This window comes from Harpia harpyja, chromosome 5 (assembly GCF_026419915.1).
Source record: "Harpia harpyja isolate bHarHar1 chromosome 5, bHarHar1 primary haplotype, whole genome shotgun sequence".
Lineage (NCBI taxonomy): Eukaryota > Metazoa > Chordata > Aves > Accipitriformes > Accipitridae > Harpia > Harpia harpyja.
In genome coordinates, this window is record NC_068944.1 from 21,235,234 (window position 1) to 21,247,812 (window position 12,579).

The window sequence follows — 12,579 nt, forward strand, 5'->3', positions numbered from 1 at the left end:
GTGTCCAGTGGTTGTAAAGCCAAAGCTAGGGAAATTGAAACTGCAAATCAAGAACAATTATTTAATGTTGAGCATACCACTCTATAGAAAAGCTTACATGAGGGTACTGTGGACAATCACCTGAGATTTCTTCAAACTGATACTGGAACCTTTAAGAGGCAGAACATAGTTCAAGCACAAGTTATAAGTTTAATGAAGAAATGATTAAATCATTTGTGATGTTATAGGTTACATAAAAGATCATTATAACACTTTGAATGGACCCTTTACTGCCTTAAAATTGGTGAAGTTGGTGGAAAATCTGTTACAGATTCTAGTGAAAGTTCAACATGCACTGATGTAGAAAAGAGTATTGACTATCAGGCAGTATGCATGTACAATGTAAATACAAAAACTCACCATCTTCATCAGTTTGTACCACAAGTTCTTGGCTTTCTTTTCGTCCTTCAGGATTCATTAGTACTAATTTGATGCTGACATTTGTGTATGGTGATAGATTAGTAATTGTGTGCTGGGGATGTGAACTTTCTGTATCCCAGCTTACTTCTTCTCTCACTTGCTCTTGTCCTCCAGCCTGGTAACGGTAATGGACTGTGAGGTTGTATCGATGGCAACGTGTGACATTATATCCAAATGGTTCCCAGCAAATAGTGATTTGTCTAGATTTGATCTCCACAACCTCTAGTTTTCGTGGCCCACGCATTGGATCTGCAAAATTACCAACATAATTCTGGTATGATTATTTATTCATGTTATAATAGTAAGTAACATGAATAATAAGAAGTTACAGAGTTCTGTAAATATGACATATAAGCAGAAACAGGAGTTCATTGCTTTATCTCTCATAGTGCAAATGACAATAGAAGTATATGTCTCTGAAAAATCAGGAAAAAAAACCAGTGAGAAAAGGAGAGAGAAGTCTCTTCGTTGAAAAATGAAAAGCAAACAAAATACCAGAAAGTTTTTATGCTGAAACTCAAAGTGCACAATACAGTTGAAATGATGCTTACTTTTTTACCTGTTGCTTGCCAAAAAAAAAAAAGTCCAATTTTTTTTACTAATTAATTTGTGTTAACACTTTTAGAGCAAAAACCTTCACAAAACAAGTATCTAAAAAGAAAAAGTAATTTTAGGAGAAACTTGCAAATACATGGTGATTTTCTTGAAGGACTGTTTATACAAAGAAAAAGTGTTAGGTGGTTCTTCAGCTATTTCTTATTAATTTGTTTTTAAGTTAGACTGAATGCAATTACTCAGTCTCTATTTGGCCAGGACATTAAGTTAATATTCCAATTGCTTTAAAATAGTCCATAGGGTTCTTTTCCCATAAACATTAGTTGTTAATAGCACCTTTCTTTTTTTTTTTTTTTTTTAACCACATCTAAAATAAACAGTACAAATACTTCAGTTTGTAGTTGTGGTTTAGCAAAGAATCAAAAGAAAAAGGCAGGAGGCACATCAGCCAATATCCTACTGCATCTGTGCTTTCCTAGAGATCTCCCAGTTGATAACCAGCCATAAATCACATCTAACAAAATCATACCCAAGAACTTATGGCTATCTATATACAAGAACCAAAGACTGTGGTTGATGAAGTTAAATTTGCTTCAGTCCTACTGGTCCCAGCAATTGAGATAGAAAAGTGAACCCAAATTTCCACCATATTACAGCAAAACCACTGAGTTGACACCTCCTTCCATTTTCAAAACACTGTCAATTAATAGAGCTGTTATACCTATTTAGCAATAATTTGGTTTTTTTCATATTGGAGCCCTCAACAAGGTTAAAGACAATGTCTGGTTTTATCCACTGCTTCACTGGTTAAATGCTTAGAAGACTTTTAATGAGCTAGAAGCCTCTTGTACATAAACAAATTAATATGCATCTTCCCTCTTTTATGTTTATTAATCAACATGTGTTCACTAGGAATGTTCTAAACAATTTACACAGGATTTCATCTTTTTACTTTTTAATAAAATCCCTGCATGCTTGAAATATTTGTTCAAAGATGTTATTCATCTTAACTCCTTGAAGAAAAGGTGTTAAGAAATTACTTGTTCTAACATCTACAAAGCAGGGTATTTTTTCCCCTTTCAAATCTTCCAGCATTATTTTATTTATTTTTTTTTTTACCACTGCCCAACAGTGTTGATCACCAATCTAGAATATTTGCCAACTGGTGACAAAATGGCAAAGCAAAACAAATTCAGTAACAGAATCCTGGTCTCCTTTCTAGTGACTAGACTGACTGGTAAAAATGTCCTCACCAAGGATAAATCACCATAGAGCCATTACACTCAGACACCCCAGCTAAGAATCCTGGTGTTTGTGGTGGTTGGGATATTTTCCATTGGTACAAGAATTAAGATTAATGAGAAGAAAACTGCAAAGACTAGCAAGTCCTAAGGGTTTCATGTCTTCCTTAAGCATTTACTTCTGCATAATTCAGACATAAATTTCACAAAAAAGGAGTCTTCCTTTTTTTTGGTTTCATATCAGCTTCTAAACATCTCTTCATTTAGGTCAGACTATGAATAGCAAAGGACATTTGATGGGTATTGTGTAACTGTAATGCTATCTGAATGGGCCAAATAGGACTAGAAAAGCAACAAAATTGAGGTGACCCTGACATACAACATTAAGCAGTTGAACAAAGCTCCTAGCTGCAACAATATGCAACAGACTGCTTAGTTCCATAGTAGGCACATCAGAAATTCACAGGGGAGTTGAGAAATCATTTTATTAGAGACATAAAGCTAATTCGTAGCATTTTAAAACTGAAATCAAGTGGCTGTACAAAAAATATGGATCAAAACTTTTCCAAGACTTCTGCCCAGGAGGAAGATATTCTTATGTTATGTTACCTTAACAAGAAGTGCAAGTTAGCCCTCTAGTTAAATCTTTAAGTCATTGCTATGAGAATGACAGATACATTTTCACTTCTAACAAAACAGACAAGGGAAAAAAGAGATTTGATTGTAAAAGATGGAGACATTACAGCTTTTCTTGATATTCACAGGATAAAGCTCATCAGACAAGGCAAATACCCTGGTTGCTTTGGTTCCTGACTTGATTCCGTAATCTATAGTATCAGATAGCTGCACAGCTCATATCTGTTTTTCTTACCATTCACTCAGAGATTATGCAAGTGATAGGGCCCTAATGACCCCCTTGTGGGGTAAGCGTGGTGTGTCAACCAGTCAATGGGTCAACCAGTCAATGACAGCACTTAATGGAAAGAAAGGGAGAGGTAGGATATAAAAAACCCTGGGACACAGCACAGAAAGATATATAAGGAAAAATAAAGCAAGATCTTATATGATACAGTAATGCATTTCACTCACATGAGAGAAGCAACAATATATATTGATATAAGAGAATGAGTTAACAAAGTTCAATGGTAAATTCGACAGTGGTTTAACAAGATTTGGTGGCAAGGTACACTTGAGTATTTACTGCATAGAGGACAGGGTCAGACAAAACTGTCAGGGAGACCCTCCCATTGAGTCATGAGGTTCAGAAGGGACCCCCTTGCATTCTAAACTCCTTCTCAGATGGGAGTTCAGGTGTGATTGGACCCAGACTTAGTCCCAGACCTGGTCAATGGTTTATGTCTAAAGGATTACACATGCGCCATCAATCCTTTACATCAATGCACCAAGTGGCATAACCACTGGTTAATGGGGGATGTCCACTGAGAAAGTGAGGTTGAATATTCCAAAGAGGTCCATGAAAGAGCCTCTGAAGATAAAGGCCTGTACTCCAAAGAATTTACCCATTTTGTGTCCTCAACCTCACTTTTAAATTCTCCAAATGGACATGGTTACTGGATTAGATGATGCTTTATTATTTCTTTCATCCAATAAACCTAATCCCTGAAGTACCACTACTTTATTTGCTTTATTTATTTTTCTTTCCAATACTACACTTCTTTCATTTATCAGACGTGACTTCATTACAGACCTGAGGATCTCAGTTCTCATCTGCTCTATATAGTTGAGTTCTCAGTCATCACAAATCTGTATGCTTCAAGTACCTGACAATTTTTGGATAAGATCAATTAATTCATACAGTAAGCAGGAAAGAGATGAAGCAAAACATGTCTACTTTTAACCAGAAAAAAAGCTAAGGTAACAATGGAATTTTTGGATTAAAAAACCAGGTAGCTCAAAACAGTCATGAAAAATAGCAGTTATTGCAACAAAAGACAGAAAAAGAGTTTCCATTTGATCAAGTTAGCACTGAGCTTCTCTGGTGGTATCGTTGTATACCCCAGGGTAAATATTTAATGTGATATGGTTCTGAGAGCACAGTACATAATTTCCAATACACTGGAAAGTATATGCTCTTCATCATGAGGATGCAGGATACCTGGGGAAAGAAAACTGTTATGCAACACAAAAAGAATGACAGCTAATGACTATGGTTTAAAAGGGAAACCTGAATTAATTACCACTGCGTGATGACTTCATTTAGTTGATTTTATTTTCTACAAGGTCTTTTTATCACTTTCCCATGGTAAGTTCACAACTTTAAGTGGAAAAGTAAGCATTCTATAGGGATGCTGCTGTTGTGCTCATGAGACTTGCACTAACTATTCATGTAATACTTGAAGGTTGTCATCCTAGCAATGGTCTGCTGTTGTTACCTTGCATCAGGTAAGGTAAGTGATGGCTACATAGAGAAGTGTCATTTCACAATGCTAATCACAACTGGAACCACATTTTTTTAGAGTAGAATATGAATAAGGAGATTAATATGCCATACTGATTATATTATATGCAACATATACACCTCATACCACAACAGCTATTTGCTGAACCTTTGTTTTTCCTTACTTGGTAAAGGCCCACTTGCAGAGAGGTTATACAGCCAGACCTCTCCACTCACTCTGCAGTTCTCTAGATGAACTGAGTCTCTGTTGTTCCTCAGTATTCCAGCTATTTTCTTATGCCTCACTGGTACAAGTCATGAGGGGAATGGGGAAAATAAGGCTGACCAATTCATAAGAGAAGAGGTTTTCCTCCCAAAGGAGCATACTGCCTGTCACGCCTGAAGCTTAGCCACTTAGTTCTTATTAATTCCCCTGCTGGCACCTGCAGCATATTTCATACTGCTCTCCTTCTGTCAGCTTCAGGAAGGTATCAAGCAGTGAAGTCTGACAGTTGCAGCTCTGACCTGAGGGACCAGCAAGCCTGGTTCTAGCCCCTGGCACTTTAGCATCCCATTTAATCGGTGATCTTGGCTCCTTCTCTGCTCTGCTCTCTTTTCCTGAGAATATGGAGCAGAGACTGACAGACAGGATCAATTCCATTGCAGCTGCAATTCACAGCTCATTTCTCTAGAACTTCACACTTTACCTCTTACCACAAGTACAATGCTTTTTCAGAAACTCAATTTCAGAATCACAGAGACATTTAGCTGTATTTTTAGCATCCTGTCATTGATCATCAAAACTTGGGTTTAGAATGAAAACTCAGATGGGAAGTTTTGTCTTTTCACCACAGACCGCACAGACCTACTGAAATAAGAGATGAAGAAAGGAATGGCATGTTGATTTTCTGCCACTCCATGACACTCCAGTAGCTGCAGACATCTAGTATGTGTTAGATACTATTTGAAAGACATCTGAACAATAGGAATGAAGAATTTACTTCTTTCTGAGGCAAACTACTAGTGTGGTTTAGCTCTGCAACAACTCTTGTGATTTAAATTCCAGATGGACTCTGTTGTCCTTCCACAGGAAGTAAGGGATGAACAAAACAAGAAAATATAAAGATTTAAGATGAAAACTGAATCATTTGAGATTTAAGATATTATCCACTACAACTCTTTTAAACACAAAAGTTAATTAATGATAATTAAATGTACAAAATTTGTCACAGATTGCCTAAGCAGTCTTGTTCAAATCACTTAACATCTTTTCACATCAATTCACTCTGAGTAAAGTGGGAGTCATAGTATTCTAGCCTCAGTATCAGAGGGTATCACATATAATTTCATGAATGCCTGCAAGGAACTTGCATACTACAGCGGTGGAGACCATAAGCACATACACACTTCCGACTTCATTCCACATGCTAAATCAAATCAGGGCTACATCTGATTCAGCAGACAATTTAAGCCACATGCTTTGTTTCAAACAAGACTACTTGTGTTTTAAGTAAGTCAAACACATGCGCTAAGAGTTCACCAGCACTGGTAAAAGTGATCAGGCTGGCAGTGCACTTTACTGAATCAGAAGTACTTTCCAGGAAAGAACAAAACAGAACAGCTGAGAAGGTGACATGGAAAGTTCAGTTTTCCCTGCAAAAAACCTAAAATATTAAATGCTTAAAAAACTTCCAGCAATGGAGATCACAAATCTTACTTTATATATATCTATGCACACCATACTTCATCCATGTTTCTCTTTACTTGGTAAAACCCCACCCTGCAGAGGTTATAAAGCCACACTTCTCTACTCACTCGACAGTTCTCCAGATAAACAGACACTCTGCTGCTCCTCAGTAGTCTAGATATTATGTTATGCCTCAGGGGCACAGATCATGAGGTAATGAAATATCGTTTCATCTATAGGGGAACAAACTACATGCCTCCTGAGCCAGCCGCTATCAAAGTAACAATGTTTGGTTTGTTTTTAGAAAACTAATCCCAAGATTTGTATACATCTATAGTCAACACCAAACAAGAAAGTAGGTAAAATATTTTACTGGTTTGGCTTGTCCTTATTTGATTTGATTTGATATCCGATCTATACATGACTGCAAACAATTTGAGGTTGTTTGCAAACTTGGTCAGACAGTTTTGTAAAAGATCACATTCAACTGTGATGGAGTGATATCTATACTGTAATTATTCTTCATCTGAGTTCTCCAACAACAGATTCAAGTTCAAAGAGAGCCCTTCTTTGCTCAAAACACCACATGATTTATCAGATCTGGTAACAGATCAGGGTTTTTTCAATTCCAATTTACCAAAAGCTACAGAAAGAAATAATGGGCAAGATTTTGGGTGGTGTAATTTCACAGCTTTTTAACACATTTTTTATTTCAGTCACTAGAAATACTTTGATTTTACACAGCTGCATTTCAAACCCAAAGGAGCAGTCAAATTTGTTAATATAAAGAACTGCTTTTAGTTAGGACTAGAGGAAGAAAAGGGGCAATTTACCTTCATGATTTTTCATACTGTCCATTATTTGGGTTATAAAAGAAAGGAATCAAGCAAAGAGAAGGCAAACAAAGAAACAAAGGGACAAATGACTCAGGAGTAAAACCAAAATCCTAATATGATGTTGCTGATGTCATTGTCCTGCTGAGTCCAATAATTTTAAAGTGAAATCAAAGACTAAGCTACCAGTGTGCACAAAGCTGTCGAAGATGCAGAAACAACCCTTGGAGTAAAGAGAGGCACATTAGAGGTTGGTCATCTTACTTATCTAAGAACACATCGTGTTGTGACAGCAAGCAAAAATGTTAAAAGCAGCAAAGAACAGCTGTAAATTTCTAAAAGGCTTGAAACACTGGTTTCATCTGGGATATCTCTACTTCCTGTCATGAAGCAGCCACAGAAATTGATAGCAATAGTTACTAAGATTATTCAGGTAAAAGTAAATGACCGCAGAAGATATCCAGCATCTCCTGGAAAGACTTCAAGTTATGGTATTTAAAATTCTTTACCAATCTTTCACTGTTACTTGCTAATAGCATTTCCAACATGTGCCTCCTTCTGCAAAAATAGATGCCTCCCACAGAAAAGCAGCACTTCTCTCATTCTTCTAAACGTACTCCCTGACACTTTAAAAAATGTTGGGATGCAAGCCCTGCAGAGTTTCAGCGCTAATGAGAGAAAGAACTATGAGACAGCAAAACTGAAATGATAGTCACCTGCAATCCAAAAGAGGAAGAAATAATCAGTTTTATATATATATATAAAATATGCTGAAAACTAGACTATACCTGTTTTTCTTCAAGCACATTCTGGAAAAAATGGCTTCTTTAAAAAAAAAAATTCTTCTTTTTAATTATATTCTTTTAATTATATTAATTTGTCTTCCACAGTCAAAATGCCAGTGGAGGAAGATGAACACAAGGGTGTATGTACCCTAAAGTTATCAGGATGCTAACTTTGAGCAGTAGCCTGTGGGGATCCCTTCTGCACCCTTCCAAGTTATTGCAGACTTAAAAGCATTGAGCGGCAGGAATAAGCTTCCTGCATATGTTTCCTTCAGCAACTTAAGTTCTTAAAATGAGCCAGCTTGAATCCTCACTCACTTCTCCTCAAATTCAAATGTGAGATATACTAGAGGCCTACTTTTTCCAGGAAGGATCATAAGTACTAATATCAGCTTATCACTAGAAGAATTCTTTTTGTAATATTTCAAGCTGAAACACAGGCTAAAAATATAGGAATTCTTGGGAGGGAACCACGATATTTAGCCAATTATAGAAGATTCATTGAAAGCACATTCTAATAAGCATCCAAGGCATCAGCTCACCGCTTACAAAAAATAAGTGTAGCTGTTGCTTGAAACCAGATGAGGCATGGGATTTAAGCTTTTAGTAATGTATTATTTCAAGCACTGGATACAGAAACATGAATGAGTGATACAATCCTGCATGAGAGTTTCCTTAACTTTTTCATCCCTTATTCTCCAATTCATGGCTACGCTTATACCATGAGGCCTACATCTTCAGGCTGACATTCACAGTTGCAAAATACATTGGTCTAATAATCAGTAACACCCTTTTAATCATCAGTAACACCCTTTTAAAGTTAGTAGTATTTTTTAAGTGTTAGTTTCTACATAATGTTTTCTTTCATGAGAGAGCTGATATGAACTTTTCACTTTATAGTAAAATTTAAATCTGAACCAATGCAAATTGAATCTTATATATCTTTATGTTGTCATTTTATAGGTATACTCTGAATGGTGAGTCATTTAAATTCTAATACATTTAAATAAGGAATGAAAGAAAAACATCATTTGATATATTTTTGTTAAATTACCTACATTACATGATTACTCCTCCACAATCAAAATCAGATTTTAAGTATGAATGATACAAATAAGATCACATTCCGAATCTGCAGCAGAGATTTTAGTTGCTTGCTTGAAATGACATACCTAGCTATTCAGTAATCACTTTATAATAACCCCTTTCATTTCTAAATCTACTTAGCCATCAGCTACTAGTGAGGAAAATGCTGGCAGTGGTTTTTACAACTACACATTAGTTTTACATTTCATGACAAGCTAATTCTAGAGAGTTTGAAAGACAGACAAGCATGTGTTCTTAAGGTTTTCTTTCTTTTGCATGAAGGAAGCACACATCTAACTGAGAAATGAAAAATAAAGAGTGCAGACATACACTTCTTACTTCACACATATGGCAGTGACAATTTATCCTAACTTCACCCCAGGAACTTCCGTGAATATGTAAATCAACAAGAAATAAAAGGTTGTGACAAATACCTCTCAGAAGAATTATTATGGCAAGATGGCAAATAAAGTGCCTATTTCTGGTACATGCTACCTTTGGTAGATACTTGGATCAACATGATCTTTGAGGAAAATTAAAGTCAAGTGACCCTCTTGATTGAACTTGTCACAGGCGTTTAACCCTTTTTCTGAGTTGATCACGTGGCTGGTTTAAAGTGTCATTATCGTCCCTTTCTATCACATGTCCACCGTATGTTAACAAAGCAGATGTCATTATCTCCTGATCTGACACAGACGCATTTAACCAGACACGTACCTCCACACCTGTGGCACCCTTCAGAAGTTGGCACAGGTAACAGACTTCTAGACCAATTTATACAGCATGCAGCCCAGATGCTCCTCTTATTTGAGAAGCCGCAGCCAACACAAAGGAAGCTGAAGGTACGAGGAATTGCTCTTGTGGCCACCTGACATACCTCCTTTACACAGTTAAAGTGCAACAGTATTGTCTTCACTGAACATGAAACCATCTGGTAATACAGGGTCAATATAGAAACTTTCAGATATACTAAGAGATAGTGCAGGTGGCTGTCTCATATTTAAGTATATTCATGAGAAAAACAGACATAATTTGACCATGCACCATGAACAGGGGGAAATGGCATTAATGTAACACACACTATTCTACTCAGTGGTCAAAAACTGGGAACCCAGGAGAACAGTATAAACATTTAGAAGTTCTGGTGTGAGGGAAAAATCTTTTTTCTAGCCCATTTTCCTGGAAATGGCTGGAATACATCTATGACATTGTAGTATGGCAAAATGTTCTCTTTATACACTAATACAGTACATCTATTTTTTTATAGTAAGTGCCCCAATCACCTTCTAATTGTGACTAATACTAATGGCAAACCATGCACTGTTTGCTCTGCTGTGTGACACACTAGCATGTCTGAACTCATTAAGTTTTATGGTACAGCTGCTTGAGTTGCCCCTGAAGTCAACTGGAGAAAAGATAAACCATTGTGTAAATTAGTGAAGGTTTCAGCTGCTCAATACCTGCCATGAAAGTAGAAGCCCAGAGACTGTTTATTATGTTGTGCAAAAGAATAAATGGGCAATGCTGTTTCATAGATCAGTCAGAATAAGATGTAGCAGCGTGTTCTGGTTATCACTGTGGCCTATTGCTACCGACAAATCACATTAATTCAGAGCCTTTATGTATAGTGGTGTTAGCTAAATTAGGGATTGAAAACAGGCTTTTATTGAATCTAGATGACAGGACAACATGGTCATATAAATCTACGTAAAATAGAAAATGCCACCAATCAATGTTACTCATCTAAAAAGAATATTTACCATTCTTTCTAATCTGACACATGCAATCAACCTTAACTAAATGATGTAGAGTGAGATTGGTTTTGACAAATAACTCTCAAATGCATAAACCTGATAAATGAATCAGATTCTCTGCCACAACTGGTAAAAGAAACTTTGAACTTACATACATGTCAAAAGGGAACAGAATATTCTGTCTTCCTACTACACTATTACACTCTAACTACTATTAACATGTAAGTACAATAGTAAATGAGAGGTAAGTACTGTAAAGTTGAGCAGATCATCCGTTTAATTTGTGACAAGACCCTTTTCCAAAAAGAACCTCCTATGTAATTCCCAGTCAGTCTGGATACAGCCTTTAACTTTCCTTGGGTTGGGCCCATCATCAGCACGCTTCCAGGAGCTTCACACAAGCCTGAGGAGTTACAAGCTGCTGAGTAAATGAAGGTGCTTTTTCACCCACCAATCTAAACCACCATCTATGTATTTGTACCTTGTCAGTAACTAATAAATTGGGCCTCAATATCAGTTGCAACACTGAACTCTGATTTCTTTCTCAAGCTAGCACAAACAAGAACAGTACTTTACTCAGACTTTCTTAAAAGAAGCAAAATACAAACTTCTCCTATGCTATCTGCATAATTCACCAAGTTTTGGATGTTTTAATTTAGAATGATGTAAGAACTTTCATAAATTTTATAGGTAAAGTAATTTTTGTTTTTCTCTGTATTTGGCCACCTTGTATGAAAGGAATTTCTTGCTGATTATCTTTCCCATTCAATAACTATACACAATGTCTTTATACATTAAAGTACTTGAAAAGTACCTACATTAAGAATACACACTGTTGACTTTGTTGGTTGAATATATTCAGCCTTTTTTTTCCTGCTATATCACAATATCTAGAAAATTTCTTGAAGAACTCCCCCAGATTTCTCCCTCTCTGGCAGATTTCTTTGAATTTTCCTGTGACAGCTGAAGAAGTTATTTGCCACCAGCGTTCTCTGCTACACCATTCCCTGTAAAAAGCAAACATAAGGAAATATGCTTGCTGATGAAGGGAATTTATACTGTTATACTGTACTATGAAATACAGAAGAAACCAGCCTATCCTTGCTTCTGATACATTCATAACAAGGAAAGAAACTTCCAGTGGAGGAGGAAGGAGAAGAGCTGGTAAAAAGGGGTGTAGTGGATGGTAAACTGCTTCAAAGTTAATTCTCTTTTTCCTCATAAGACTTAAAAGTCCTAAGACTCCCACAGAAATGCATATACCTGGGACTTTGATGTCTGCCTCAGATACAGAAATACATGATACTACTGACAAAAATTGTGGGCAAAGGAATACAAGCACAGAATAAAGAAGAAAATATGAAAATAAACATGCTTTTGTGTAACATATCACAGGTTTAGTTAAGCCTGTCTTATTTCTTTTAAGTCATGCTTTATTTCCACACATAGTCTTGAGCCTGTGTTGTTTACTTCCTTTCTCTAGTCATAAAGATTAATCATTTATCAGGACTACATTTCCCTATGCTGCCTGCAGCATCCCCTGCTTTAATTGCTACAGGTCACTTTGCATTTGGTTATGTCCTTTTGCTTCCTTCCCCTCTTCTAAATTTGGTCCTGTCAAATGGATTAAAGAATGTGTGTACTTATGCCAGAACCATAACTGACATGGAAGAACACAAAGCAGCCATCCAATATTCAGGAAACTGGAGGTCATGGGAGGTTGCTAAAGTACCTGCGATGCTGAGTGAAGGAGAGGGGCCAGGACCAGATTACAGTTTCAC

The 12,579-nt window shown here is 36.6% G+C and overlaps 1 protein-coding gene across 13 annotated transcripts in view; it reads right to left on the reverse strand.

The window, feature by feature from the left end:
- Nucleotides 1-12,579, reverse strand: part of PTPRM (protein tyrosine phosphatase receptor type M) — a 511,840-nt gene that overhangs the window by 233,289 nt on the left and 265,972 nt on the right. For all 13 annotated transcript variants that reach the window (XM_052787185.1, XM_052787177.1, XM_052787176.1 and 10 more), the window contains one exon: nucleotides 400-708. In XM_052787185.1, the coding sequence (XP_052643145.1) occupies nucleotides 400-708 (309 nt within the window). The remainder of the gene's footprint in view (nucleotides 1-399; nucleotides 709-12,579) is intronic.